Here is a 14997-nt window from a genome sequence, read left to right on the forward strand (position 1 = left end):
ATTATGATCAGATTCTACAATCAATCAAGTCACCAGGTATCAATTCTTACTTCATATCAACATGTTCTCAGTTTAAAGGAGCAGTCCAACATTTATTTCTGAGACTTTAATCTTAGCTGTGAGGACGACACTAGAGCTGCGACTATTAGTCAATCGACGGAGAAATATATATATTTTTTAACTATTTTGAGAATCAATTAATCGTTAAAGTAGTTTTTCCTTCAAAAATGTGCTGCTTTTCTCTGTTCATATGACGATCAAACAAAACAAGACATTTGAAGACATCTGGGACATTTTTTTATATTTCTGACATTTTATAGAACAAACAATAATTGGATAGTTTGGAAAATAATTGGCAGATTAATCGCTAATCAAAATAATCAATAGTTGCAGCCAGACTGGTGTGATGCCTCCTCACATCTCTGACGTGCCAAACTCACTGGACGTGGACAGCACGGTGACCTTTGACCTAAGGCCTGATGATGATGAAGAGTACGACACCTTGTTCCCCAGAGAGGACTGCTTCTCCTCTGAGTCGCCACGGCAACACAGAGCGTCCCTGGCCTTCTCCCTGAACTCCACCGACACAAAGTAGAAGATGAAGGGGTCGATGCAGCTATTGAAGGTGCTAACTGCTAAGCTAACCATGTAGGGGACGTAGATGTCCTCGCCGTCCCCGTCCAGCGAGCTGTCTGCGTAGGTGAGGAGGAGGAGGATGTTGCTTGGCAGTAGACATACGATGAAGACCAGCAGCACCAGCACCGTCACCCGGACGGCGTGGCCGTACCTCTTCCCCTCGGCCAGCAGCGTGCGCAGCACGGCGCCGTGGCAGTACAGCACCACCAGGAAAGGAAGCAGGAAGCAGAAGGTGAACAAGGTGGCGAAGTACGGCAGGAAGAAGTTCTCCTGCTCCTCCTCGGGCAGCGCGTCGTGGCAGGTGGTGATCTGCAGCTCATCCAGCACGTAGGTCTGCTGCGTCGCCAGCAGCGGCAGCATGGCGGCAAAAACCGCCGCCCACACGGCGGCCGTCATGTAAAGAGACGTCCGCCGGCTGCGCAGCATCTTGGCGCCAAATGGGTGAACCAAGGCGATGTATCGGTCCAGAGCTACCAGCGCAAGACACAGCACGGACCCGTACATGTTGCCGTAGAACATCGCCATGACGACGCGGCAGAAGGGTTCGCCCAGCTCCCAGTGGTTCCCTCTGAAGTGGTACACGATGCGAAACGGCAGCACCAGCAGCAGCAGGCAGTCGGCGGCGGTGAGGTTGATGAGCAGCGTGGTGGAGGGCAGAGGTTTGGTCCTGAACAGCAGAACCCACAGAGCCAGCAGGTTGGAGGGCAGACCCACAACGAAGGCCACTAGGTAGAGGACCGGCAGGTACAGGTTGGTGGTCGGAGCCTGGATCTCTTTCAGCTGCTTCTCCTTCAGAGTGGTGAAGTTACAGTTTGTCTTCAGCCGGAACGCCCGCAGACCTGCAGAGACCAGAACACACAGAGACCAGAACACACATCAATCCCTAGACCTGCAGGGACCAGAACACACATCAATCCCTAGACCTGCAGAGACCAGAACACACAGAGACCAGAACACACATCAATCCCTAGACCTGCAGGGACCAGAACACACATCAATCCCTAGACCTGCAGAGACCAGAACACACAGAGACCAGAACACACATTAATCCCTAGACCTGCAGGGACCAGAACACACATCAATCCCTAGACCTGCAGAGACCAGAACACACAGAGACCAGAACACACATCAATCCCTAGACCTGCAGAGACCAGAACACACAGAGACCAGAACACACATCAATCCCTAGACCTGCAGGGACCAGAACACACATCAATCCCTAGACCTGCAGAGACCAGAACACACAGAGACCAGAACACACATCAATCCCTAGACCTGCAGGGACCAGAACACACATCAATCCCTAGACCTGCAGAGACCAGAACACACAGAGACCAGAACACACATTAATCCCTAGACCTGCAGGGACCAGAACACACATCAATCCCTAGACCTGCAGAGACCAGAACACACAGAGACCAGAACACACATCAATCCCTAGACCTGCAGAGACCAGAACACACAGAGACCAGAACACACATCAATCCCTAGACCTGCAGGGACCAGAACACACATCAATCCCTAGACCTGCAGAGACCAGAACACACAGAGACCAGAACACACATTAATCCCTAGACCTGCAGGGACCAGAACACACATCAATCCCTAGACCTGCAGAGACCAGAACACACAGAGACCAGAACACACATCAATCCCTAGACCTGCAGAGACCAGAACACACATCAATCCCTAGACCTGCAGAGACCAGAACACACAGAGACCAGAACACACATCAATCCCTAGACCTGCAGGGACCAGAACACACATCAATCCCTAGACCTGCAGGGACCAGAACACACATCAATCCCTAGACCTGCAGGGACCAGAACACACATCAATCCCTAGACCTGCAGGGACCAGAACACACATCAATCCCTAGACCTGCAGGGACCAGAACACACATCAATCCCTAGACCTGCAGGGACCAGAACACACATCAATCCCTAGACCTGCAGAGACCAGAACACACAGAGACCAGAACACACATCAATCCCTAGACCTGCAGAGACCAGAACACACAGAGACCAGAACACACATTAATCCCTAGACCTGCAGGGACCAGAACACACATCAATCCCTAGACCTGCAGAGACCAGAACACACAGAGACCAGAACACACATCAATCCCTAGACCTGCAGAGACCAGAACACACATCAATCCCTAGACCTGCAGAGACCAGAACACACAGAGACCAGAACACACATCAATCCCTAGACCTGCAGGGACCAGAACACACATCAATCCCTAGACCTGCAGGGACCAGAACACACATCAATCCCTAGACCTGCAGGGACCAGAACACACATCAATCCCTAGACCTGCAGGGACCAGAACACACATCAATCCCTAGACCTGCAGAGACCAGAACACACAGAGACCAGAACACACATCAATCCCTAGACCTGCAGAGACCAGAACACACAAGCTGTGTCCCGATCCAGCAGCTGCAGCCCACAGAGGACCACGTCCTTTGAATACTGCGAAGGCTTTACCGAGCGCTCTCTGAAATGAGACGGTCTGGTCAACAGAGGATTTGTTTGCGCCCCTACCCTTTTGCCACTCCCGTCTCCTAGCAACCAGCTGTGGTTGTCATAAAAGAGGTAAAGCTAAGTTAAAAGATTAAAATGGATTTTAAATGTTTAAATTCTCTCTGAGTCAATCAAACATGTCCTGATCTGAAACGGGCTGCTGGGGATCGAACCTGTCTCGACCTGTTCATGTGTTCAAAAGAAGAAGAAGAAAAAGAAGAAGACTTACGGAGGGACATGCTGGAACATTCGTCTGCAGGACGAGACATTGGAGAGACGCTGCAGACGACTGAGAGCAGCGAGACCAAGACAAGAGTCCAGAAAAAGAGCTTCATCTTCTTCTCTCCCTTCAGTTCTCCCTACTGCTTCTTCTTCTTCTTCTCCTTCTTCTCCTTCTTCTTCTGCTTCTTCTTCTTTTTTCCAGTTCTTACAACGTTCCTTTTTCTTTTTTAAAGTTTTGGAGGTTTTTTGACTCACGTCAAGAGAGCAGCTCTCTTCCTCTTCTGCTAACAGTTCTGTGGTTTTACAGCAGCAGTTTGTGTTATCTGATCTCACAGCTGCCGGTGTCGACCCCCTCCTCTACTGATGGCATCCAGATGTGTGTGTGTGTGTGTGTGTGCATGTGGAATGTCTGTCTTCGTAGTTCAGGGAGTAAAACATTTTGATATGAAGTTTACATTCATAATGTAAAGAGACACAAAGAGACAAAGAGACCTGTCGTCCTGTCTCTCCCTCTGTCGTCCTGTCTCTCCCTCTGTCTTCCTGTAGCTGATAAGCAGGTTTCCTGTCTCTGAACTCAGCAGCAGACACTTTGAATCCACTCGGAATGTCTGCTGCTGCCATGACGATTGAAGCGTTCTGTCGCTGAGGGAGGAGACACAATGGTGATGGAAACTGTGGCTCACTGATGAAAGTGTGGCAGTATTTATAGATTAGCAGTATTAAGAACATTTACACACAACAGTGTAACTATGCACACATTTCTGGAACATTGCATGTTATTATGATTAGTAGAATAAATGTTAAACTCTGAAAACGAGTGCTTTGCTTTCACTCTGGAGGAGGTTCTGGAGGTCTGGGATCCATCACTGTTCTGTTAGGTGGTTCTTGTTTGAGAATGTTTTAACGGACGATTCCTGGGAACCTGCGAGGCGAGAAAGCACAAGGACTCCGGGGGAGAAGCAAAGTCAGTAATGTGCATAAATAGGAGATTAATACATAAAGAAGGAGGGAGAGAAGAGGAGAGAGGAGCTCAGTGTATCCTAGGTAGTCCCCCGGCTGTCTAGGCATATAGCAGCATATCTAGGGGCTGGACCAAGGCCAACCTGAACCAGCCCTAACTATAGACCTGAACCAGTCCTAACTATAAACCTGAACCAGTCCTAACTATAAACCTGAACCAGTCCTAACTATAAACCTGAACCAGTCCTAACTATAGACCTGAACCAGTCCTAACTATAAACCTGAACCAGCCCTAACTATAAACCTGAACCAGTCCTAACTATAAACCTGAACCAGTCCTAACTATAAACCTGAACCAGTCCTAACTATAGACCTGAACCAGTCCTAACTATAAACCTGAACCAGTCCTAACTATAGACCTGAACCAGTCCTAACTATAAACCTGAACCAGTCCTAACTATAAACCTGAACCAGTCCTAACTATAAACCTGAACCAGTCCTAAACTATAAACCTGAACCAGTCCTAACTATAAACCTGAACCAGTCCTAACTATAGACCTGAACCAGTCCTAACTATAGACCTGAACCAGTCCTAACTATAGACCTGAACCAACGATATTCTTTATTATAGCGGCTAATTACCTGCTTTACATTTAAACATTTGAACACTCATAGCTCACATCCTAATTCAGCGACTTTTAGCTTAAACCAACAGCTGTTCACACACTGTTCAGTTATGCTAACGTTAGCTAGCCTCATTTAGTTTGGCAGCTAGCGATGGCTTCCCTCTCTCACTGGAAAAAAATGCTATTCCAAAAATAAGAAGAAAAATAATGAATACAAGTTGTTTTTACCTTGTAATAAGTAAAAAAAATCTGCCAATAGAACAAGTGAAAACTTACTTGGTAAAAATAAATCTTTATTATGGACTCAGATGGTCCACTCACATCCAACATACACACACACATATGTCACATTAAAATACATACTCAAAAATACTGTACTAAAATAGGTGCAAGCTATCATGCCAATGCTTTCGAAGCCTGGATGTGAACCGATAGCCCATCATAGGGTTGGTTAAGGCTATAATGATGCTATTTTCTGATAAATCCAATCGACACATGAAATTGAACATTAACTTTCGTAACAGTGCCTGACATGTAGGTACATTAGAGGACACAAATAGCTGGCTAGCACTGTGCCACCTAGGAACACGGAGCAACAACCTCATGGCATCATTATATGCCACTTTAAGCCTCTGCATACTTCTCACTCTGTAAGAAGACCAGAGATGAGCTGTATACAGCGGCGTGACATAAGCCCTAAACAAAGCACACTTAACATCTGTGGAACACATGGAAAATTTCCTCAACATCACGTTGGCCTGTGCATATATTTTACACCATTGACGACGAATGTCACCGTCATCCATGAGATCATCTGAGAAGACATGTCCTAGATATTTTAATTCCCTGCATATTTCTAAGAGGCCATCTGCGAGGTGGAAAGCAGGAAAAGAGGATTTTTTGTCCTCTCTAGATCTCACCACAACAACCTTACTCTTTTTGGAATTATAGTTGATGTCAAATTCTCTTCCATATTGTGTGCATATCCTCAACAGCTCTTGTAACCCAGCAGAATATGGACAAAGTAAAACCAGGTCATCAGCATACATGAGATGATTCACAACTTGATCACCCACAATACATCCTGTTGTACATTCATTTAGCTGTCTTGAAAGGTCATCAATATATACATTAAAAAGAATAGGGGATAATATTCCTCCTTGACGGACCCCATTCGCCACATGAAAAGGATCAGAAACAGTATTATCCCATTTGACCTGGAATGTTTGCTGAGCATACCAATACATTAGAATTCTGACAATATATTTAGGAACATCTCTCATGAGTAGTTTTTCAAATAGTTTTACATGGTTGATTCTATCGAATGCCTTAGAGGCATCAATAAAACAGAGAAACATAGTGGTGTTTTGGCGTTGATATTTAGCGACAATCTCCTTTAAAGCATAAATGCATAAGTCAGTACTATGTTTTTTCTTGAACCCAAATTGATTGTCTGTAGTTAATACATACATTTCGATCCTATTTAAAATAATTTTTTCCAGCACCTTAGACAGGGTACTGGCAAGGGCAATTGGCCTATAATTGTCCATGCTGTTTAATTTGCCAGCCTTCTCCTTAAGCACAGGAACCAGCAAAACAGACAAGATGGAATCAGGGAGAACACCATGCACCATGATACCAGAGAAACACATGGCTAACAGTGGAGAGAGCCTATAGCTGGCATGCTTAAGATGCTCTGCAGCAATACCATCTGTACCACATGATTTGTTGTTATCAAGCATCTCAATAGCATGTGCCACCTCCGCTGGCCTTACTGTAACATTAGTGTCCAAATCAACATTATTAACAGCAACAACATTACTCTTGACACAATTGAACAGCTTGATATAATGCTCACGCCATAATTTTGCAATATTATCTGAACCAGAGATACCTTCAATGTCGTATGGTAAAGACGTTTTATGGTTATTCATCACTTTGATTGCTTTCCAAAAGTCAACATAGTTGTTCTTTTGTAGATTCCTAGCAAGCAAGTCCGCTCTAATAGTATTCTCTTTTGTCTTAATATGACGAAGAGCATATTTATATCTGGCATTAGTTTGTTTTTTACACTCAAACACATCACCCTGTCTAGGCCTTCCTGCATCAATCCAAAGTTTAAAGGCTTCCCTTGCTGCAGCATGGTGTTCAGACACATACTCCTTCCACCCAGGTTTGATGTTAACCACCTTCTTATGATTGCAGAAAGACCTAGCAGAGGCATTTAAGACTTTTGTAATGTTATCATATAAATCACAAATGTCAGCAGCATGCTGTGTGTCAGCACAGTTCATGTTAAGACACATAATGGCATCCCTCGGCAATACAACATGATTTAGTAGGCTGTCAGTTAAGCCAGTATATCTATCAATGTCCTCTTTAGATAGCTTAGCCCAGTTTAATTTCACTGAGTTGCCTGAATTCTCAGTATCCACCAGGAAGGGCACAGTGTCAACATTTAACAACATAGCTATAGGTATGTGGTCAGAGGTAGCCAGACCATAGCAAATCTCCATATTTCTAGAGAGGCATGAGCATCTGCTGTGCACAGACAGTGGTCAAGCCAGGAGGTTGTGTGCCATGCCTCACTTACATAGGTAAAACTATTATCCGGTAAGAATATTTTACTAGATAAGATAAGTTTATTGTCATTACAAAAATGTACCAGATGTTTTGCAAAAAGAGAATTGCTATCTGATAAATCAGCATTAAAATCCCCATAGACATACACACCAGTAGAATCATTGTCCTCAATGAAGGAGTGGATAAAAGCTAGTCTGTTCAAAAATTCATCCTCAGCCTTATATGATTCACATGGTGTATATATATTTAAAATGGTAATCCTCTTGCCATTAAAGCATACTTCTAACCCTATGGCCCAATCAACATTTAATCTAATCACTTTCACCATTGGGTCATATCTACGGTTCCAAAGGATGGCCACTCCACCTGCTATTCTACCTTTAACTGTTTTCATGCTCAGATCAGTAGTGGATTCCCCAGCACCATGAAAATCCTTGTGTATTGTATTTAACTTGTCTAAATCCTGTTTGGCAAGCCAGGTCTCTTGGAGACACAGAATATCACACTCATTCAACAGTTTATCAACAACAAAGCGTCTTGATGTATCTGTAGCAGTGTGTCCCACACGTAGACCGATACAATCCGCATATTGTTCTTCATCACGGGGTATTGCTCGGGCGCACGAGTCACATCAGCATTCTCTTGTTAGCTGGCTGACAGCAGAGAGGGACTCGATCACATCACAACCACAGGCTGTGGCAGGTAACTGGTAGAACCCACAGGCTGTGGCAGGTAGCTGGTAGAACCCACAGGCTGTGGCAGGTAACTGGTAGAACCCACAGGCTGTGGCAGGTAACTGGTAGAACCCACAGGCTGTGGCAGGTAACTGGTAGAACCCACAGGCTGTGGCAGGTAACTGGTAGAACCCACAGGCTGTGGCAGGTAGCTGGTAGAACCCACAGGCTGTGGCAGGTAACTGGTAGAACCCACAGGCTGTGGCAGGTAGCTGGTAGAACCCCCCACCAGCGACTCCAGCCCGGCGGGGCTCAAATACCAGCCGGCCACATGAGGATCATACATGAGGATCATACATGAGGATCATACATGAGGATCATACATCTCCTACAGTGTCACATTCAGCAGTGACACAGAAAGAGCTGAATCTACTTAAAGTTGTTTCGATTTTGCGACATTTCACTTCCCGATTCAGTTTATCTTTCAAATAGTCAGAGAGAGTGATGGCATCTAGATTAGGGTCAAACTTTGAGACAAAGACACTCACCATCTTTGTTGTGATGTGTTTATGTTGTACCAGTTATTACAGTCTTACTTCGCTCCTCTCGCTGACGTTTCTCCGAGGCGAGTCTGTGCTGAACAGCAGAGTTACTCACTACGACCTGCTTCTTTACCACCGTGGTCCATGCAGGGGACCGAACCACTTGACACACACAGGTGATGTTGGGCTGTGGTCTCTGGACACAGGTGATGTTGTTGGTCTCTGGACTGTCACATCTACCCGTTCAGCAGCGTTGAGGGGAGCTGCTCCACGGCAGTCAGACGATCATCTATGGCAGCTGTCAGCAGCTGTCACCTCTTGCAAACTTTGACAAACATTTATCTGAGCTTCAGGGTACTTTCCATGCAGCACATATCTTTGTTTATTTGTTGCATTCTGCCGAGCAGTGTTGAAACATCTCCCAGATAGCATTAGGTTAGCGGCCCGCTGGAGTTTTGCTCCTCGGTTCTCTGGTGGTCCGTGCAGATAAAGGGCCGCCCTCGGCTGCAGATAAAGGGCCGCCGACGAACCACCAGAGAACCGATGGTGGGCCACCAGCTTCGAATTGGCCTTATTTATGGCCTTTATGGTCTTATTTATGGCCATAATAATTCAAATGATGTACTAAAATAGTCATCTAATACATTACAACACTTTCCATTTGCCCTCAATCAAAAAAATTACAATTATTTACTGGGCTTACCAAAGTTACCAAAATGGACCAAGGTAAAGACAGCCTGCTGATGAGAAACCTTATAATGTGTTCTATAATTTAGTAATCCAGTACAAAAACATATATCCTCAGCAACTATTACACAGACTCACCACACATAGGCTATTAGGTTCAATACATTTTGTTTATTTCATAAGCATATGGCCAACATGGGCTCAACACTCCCCATCCCCATCCACCACCCTTTTCTCCCTCCCTCCCTGTCAGCCGCCCCCTTCAAATACAGGGAGACTTCTTTTTGAAGCTCCTCTTCAGTGGCTGTGGTTACCACTCTCCCAACGGCTCCTGTAGTAAAACAAAGAGTAAGTGAGATGTTGTGTATGGAAGAATATACATGGATTCACGTGTTTATAAACGCGGTGTTGTGAGGAGGGGCAAGACACCAGCAGCCAACCACGTAAGCTCATTTTTTGACCGACAGCGGTTTCCAACAATCAGAGGTTGAGTTGTGCGCAGCTAGTGTCGCGCAGCTGGGAGAAAACAAAAATGTAGAACCCATGTAGTGTATATAAACTTCACTTCCCCATAATGCCATGCGTTTAGGCGGGGGCTACATAAGCTCCCCATTCAACACTCTTCTGTACCGCAAAGATACGCAGACAGCCTACATGTATAATAGGATGCAGTAGTTAAATAAAGTTCAGTTTTAATGTTCAGCACTTTCATCAATGTGTATGCGTGCCCTCACAAAATGCTTTTTTTTTGCCAGGGGTTATATACTTGAACACATTCACAATAGTTTCACAAAATCACTTACTGTGCAACACACTCTTCAGGTTTAGGGACTTGAAAGCGATCTTTCCAGCTGCGCCAGTCCAATTAATTTGGAGCGCCAGGGACCTCCTGAAAGCCCGGCCCAGCATCCTCTTCACTGCGTCTTTGGTGGTTTTCCCTCCCAAAATAGCAAGTATGTTCACCTGAAATGCAAAGACCAAAATTACAGTGGCATAACTCCCAGTCAAACATTTTAGCTGTTTTCGGCTTAAGCTGTTTTGCTATATGGTGACAAAAATGGACAACATGTCATGTATTCAGCACACAACGCTCCACTTGGGAATGAGATTCAAGTTTAACAACACAACAAGGACGTGGATAGCCTGGCTTTTAATATGACGTGGTCAACATTTAAATGTAGTGGGGAAGGGAAAACAGATGTGAAACGCGACAGGTGTTTCAGATGCACACATGGTCTCAGTTCCCGGCATTCATTCCATGATTTGAATGGCATTTTTGAATCATTGAGTAGTCAACATTAAAGCAAGGCAGAGCCACATTCATTACGAGAGCCAGGCTAGGAATTGTATAGCTACAATAATCATATTGCAAAACATTTAAAAAGACATACCAGTTGATTTTTTAGGTCCACATCAGATATAAGCCGCCTCTCCAGCTCGTCCAGGTCCTCGGCATTGCTCAATGGCATGTTGGTGTCTTCCACAAGGCCGAGATCTGCCACTCCACCACCACCTAGTCTCTGTATCATGGCTGTGTTGACCGCCACCTGCTGCTTCACCTCCTTCAGCTCCTCCTCAATTGTGCGGAGGTGCTGCAGAACAAGTCTGTAAAAATCTATGAATAAAAAAATATATATTAGAATTGGTATGACACAAAAAGTGTATGTAATGTAAAGAAGTTGAGACTGAAATTGCCTGACTTAATCAGGGATGAATGTCCTTCCCACATAATGAGGCCTTCATGGCTTGTTTCTCCCTTAATATTGGCGCCAGATTAATGAAAATGCAGTTCTACCTTGCTGGGGTGGTACTGGCAGAGATGTGGGCGAAGTTGACGGAGGAGTGGTGGTCTGACTTGTTAACTCTGTTGAACAGATTGGAAACTGTGTGACCATTCCTACGGACAGAAGGCTGAATGGACTAAATCCAGTGAAATGCTGATCATCATTTAATTCCTCCAAATTATCACTGTCTAGTCAAGCAGGTGCATCAAATTGTGGAAATGTCATCCTACCCTGATAGGTTACTCCCTTTAGATGGCATTTGTGACAGCAAAAAAATCCTGTGTGACCCTTTGAACTTCTGACAAACGCGCGTGCAGGTGCATCACAAACTACTGCAGACAGGGCGACTGAAACAGAGGCACCCTGGTAACAGAAACCATCTCTCTCCAGAAGACGTACGTCACTAACAAAGTCTGTCAGAAAGTCAAGGGTTGTCGGTTTGTGATTTCCAAAGTAAATTCCTATAACAAAAGGATCCTTATTTGTTTGTACCTGATTTTTGAAACACTCAATTAGTCCTAAAATTGGCCAGAACTGGGCATTTGAACTTTTGTAGAGGGGCAGGCCATCAATGTTCACTTGTATTGTTAAAGGCAAAGGATTGTTGTTTTTGGAAAGATGAGACGAAATGGCGTCATTAAAACCGAAATGAGAGTAAGTACCACCTGAAACACTTTTAACATCATGAGTGGTTTTTGTTTTCAGTAATGTTCTTGGGTCTTTTGGCAACCCATGAATGTTGCCAGACAGAATGGATAGTAGATCCTCTAACGCAGCATGGCTGATCCTTCTCCTAACTGCCCACTGTGCTAACTGACTTTGTGTGTCGTCGCTGTCATGATGATGATCATCATTATCATCATCATCATCATCATCGTCATCGTCATCACTCACTCCACCATCACTATCATCATCATTGTCATGGGCCTGCTCACACACTGTAGTCCTGCTCTGTCCTGGTAGGACATAGTCCCCACTACCCTCGGTCACTTCATATACCCCTTCCCCCCCACACTTTGCTGAAGAGGAAGCGAGGCTCTGTAAATCCATTTCCACCCCTCTAGCTATTCTTCTACGTTTGCTCCAGTAACTGGACATTGTGCCACGAGTGTTGCCTATTAAATTAAATTCCTAAATGACCTTACAGTGTATGTATGCCTACAGACTGTTGTTGGTCACCTATAAAGAGAGAGAGAGAAAACACATCACTATCTGTTCTTCACAAGAGACAGCTGCATCAACTCACTCTCTCACACACACACACACACACACACACACACACACACACACACACACACACACACACACACACACACACACACACACACACACTCACACACACACACACACACACACACACACACTAGCACTATGGGTATGATAACAGCCAGAGAGAGAGGGTGGCTACCAGAATTGGTGAAACTAAAACGGAGCTGTAATTAACCTGTGTTAAACCTATACGTCATCCATAAACCCCAGTAGTCTTACTGTGCTTTGTCTTTGCCCATCAACCCACGACATCTAACACTGCTTGTCGATCAATACCCCATTTCGCGATAGCATCGTTGCTAACCAGTTAGCAACTTACTAGGTTTCCAATGGGAAATTGTATTGCAAGTAAGTTGCTAACTTAGTTAGCAACGATGTTGTCGAGAAACACACACCAGAAGGCTAGCCAAACTGGTTCTGTTTGTTTACATTTATCACGTGTGAGTAAAATATTCCACTTATACACGAGACGATGTGTTTATCCTACTGCCTAATGTATGAGTCAAACATTGAGGTAACGGTGACTAAAGCCATACCTACCGGTATGCTGACACACAACAACAAGGCAACATTCTGGAAACAGACTAACGGTCTAAATAGGCTACATTTGTTTTTTTATATATGAAAATGATGGTATATTTAATTAAAACAGTGGAGATATGGAGAAGAGATGTTTTACTTACCTAGTCATTCTATGTCTCCGTTATTTCCCGTTATTAAACGGGTAGAGTCCAGCGGGCCTCCAGCGGTCCATTCATATTGAATGAGTAGAACTAACTAGTTCTAACTCAGTGGTCACAGTAGCGGTTAGTAGACTAACTCAGTGGTAACAGTAGCGGTTAGTAGACTAACTCAGTAAGTAGACTAACTCAGTGGTAACTAGCGGTTACCTCAGTGGTAACAGTAGCGGTTAGTAGACTAACTCCGGTGGTAACCGTAGACTAACTCAGTGTAACAGTAGCGGTTAGTAGACTAACTCAGTGGTAACAGTAGTGGTCTAACTCAGTGGTAATAGTTAGTGTAACTCAGTGGTAACAGTAGCGGTTAGTAGACAACTCAGTGGTCCGATGTGTGCAGCGGTTAGTAGACTAACTCAGTGGTCACAGTAGCGGTTAGTAGAACTAACTCAGTGGTCACAGTAGCGGTTAGTAGAACTAACTCAGTGGTAACAGTAGCGTTTGTAACTAACTCAGTGGTAACAGTGTGGTTAGTAGACTAACTCAGTGGTCCGATGTGTGTTTGTAACTGTCAGTGGTCCGATGTGTGTTTGTAACTGTCAGTGGTCCGATGTGTAACTGTCAGTGGTCCGATGTGTGTTTGTAACTGTCAGTGGTCCGATGTGTGTTTGTAACTGTCAGTGGTCCGAGTGTAGACTAACTCAGTGTAACGTGGTCCGATGTGTGTTTGTAACTGTCAGTGGTAACAGTGGTCCGATGTGTTTTGTAACTAACTCAGTGGTCCGATGTGTGTTTGTAACTCAGTGGTCCGATGTGTGTTTGTAACTGTCAGTGGTCCGATGTGTGTTTGTAACTGTCAGTGGTCCGATGTGTGTTTGTAACTGTCAGTGGTCCGATGTGTGTTTGTAACTGTCAGTGGTCCGATGTGTGTTTGTAACTGTCAGTGGTAACAGTGGTTTGTAACTGTCAGTGTCCGATGTGTTTTGTAACTGTCAGTGGTCCTGATGTGTGTTTGTAACTGTCAGTGGTCCGATGTGTGTTTGTAACTGTCAGTGGTCCGATGTGTGTTTGTAACTGTCAGTGGTCCGATGTGTGTTTGTAACTGTCAGTGGTCCGATGTGTGTTTGTAACTGTCAGTGGTCCGATGTGTGTTTGTAACTGTCAGTGGTCCGATGTGTGTTTGTAACTGTCAGTGGTCCGATGTGTGTTTGTAACTTTGTCAGTGGTCCGATGTGTGTTTGTAACTGTCAGTGGTCCGATGTGTGTTTGTAACTGTCAGTGGTCCGATGTGTGTTTGTAACTGTCAGTGGTCCGATGTGTGTTTGTAACTGTCAGTGGTCCGATGTGTGTTTGTAACTGTCAGTGGTCCGATGTGTGTTTGTAACTGTCAGTGGTCCGATGTGTGTTTGTAACTGTCAGTGGTCCGATGTGTGTTTGTAACTGTCAGTGGTCCGATGTGTGTTTGTAACTGTCAGTGGTCCGATGTGTGTTTGTAACTGTCAGTGGTCCGATGTGTGTTTGTAACTGTCAGTGGTCCGATGTGTGTTTGTAACTGTCAGTGGTCCGATGTGGTAACTGTCCGTGGTCCGATGTGTGTTTGTAACTGTCAGTGGTCCGATGTGTGTTTGTAACTGTCAGTGGTCCGATGTGTGTTTGTAACTGTCAGTGGTCCGATGTGTGTTTGTAACTGTCAGTGGTCCGATGTGTGTTTGTAACTGTCAGTGGTCCGATGTGTGTTTGTAACTGTCAGTGGTCCGATGTGTGTTTGTAACTGTCAGTGGTCCGATGTGTGTTTGTAACTGTCAGTG

At 44.9% G+C, this 14997-nt stretch overlaps 2 protein-coding genes across 2 annotated transcripts; both read right to left on the reverse strand.

Annotated features, from left to right (window-relative positions):
- si:ch211-132p1.2 (proteinase-activated receptor 4) lies at positions 1–3906 on the reverse strand. The gene is made up of 2 exons (XM_054597341.1): positions 3395–3906; positions 1–1475 (listed from the first exon to the last, which is right to left on the reverse strand). The coding sequence occupies exons 1-2, from the start codon at positions 3498–3500 to the stop codon at positions 415–417; spliced, it is 1167 nt and encodes a 388-aa protein (XP_054453316.1). The 5' UTR covers positions 3501–3906; the 3' UTR covers positions 1–414.
- Positions 3907–9635: 5729 nt separating this feature from the next.
- On the reverse strand, positions 9636–11437 carry LOC129089795 (uncharacterized). Its single transcript, XM_054597160.1, has 4 exons — positions 11255–11437; positions 10851–11074; positions 10263–10422; positions 9636–9790 (listed from the first exon to the last, which is right to left on the reverse strand). The coding sequence occupies exons 1-4, from the start codon at positions 11352–11354 to the stop codon at positions 9636–9638; spliced, it is 639 nt and encodes a 212-aa protein (XP_054453135.1). The 5' UTR covers positions 11355–11437.
- Between the last annotated feature and the right edge of the window lie 3560 nt (positions 11438–14997).

The sequence above is a fragment of the Anoplopoma fimbria genome, chromosome 4 (genome assembly GCF_027596085.1).
Source record: "Anoplopoma fimbria isolate UVic2021 breed Golden Eagle Sablefish chromosome 4, Afim_UVic_2022, whole genome shotgun sequence".
In the NCBI taxonomy this organism is placed as follows: domain Eukaryota; kingdom Metazoa; phylum Chordata; class Actinopteri; order Perciformes; family Anoplopomatidae; genus Anoplopoma; species Anoplopoma fimbria.

Bases quoted from the DNA above. Each gene is read 5' to 3' on its own strand.
- si:ch211-132p1.2 (XM_054597341.1), bottom strand. From the start codon at position 3,500: ATGAAGCTCTTTTTCTGGACTCTTGTCTTGGTCTCGCTGCTCTCAGTC. The intron at 1,476-3,394 runs GTAAGTCTTCTT...TGGTCTCTGCAG, and splicing joins ATGTTCCAGCATGTCCCTCC to GTCTGCGGGCGTTCCGGCTG.
- LOC129089795 (XM_054597160.1), bottom strand. From the start codon at position 11,354: ATGGTCACACAGTTTCCAATCTGTTCAACAGAGTTAACAAGTCAGACC. The intron at 10,423-10,850 runs GTATGTCTTTTT...TTTGCATTTCAG, and splicing joins TGGACCTAAAAAATCAACTG to GTGAACATACTTGCTATTTT. The intron at 9,791-10,262 runs GTAAGTGATTTT...GTTTTACTACAG, and splicing joins CCTGAAGAGTGTGTTGCACA to GAGCCGTTGGGAGAGTGGTA.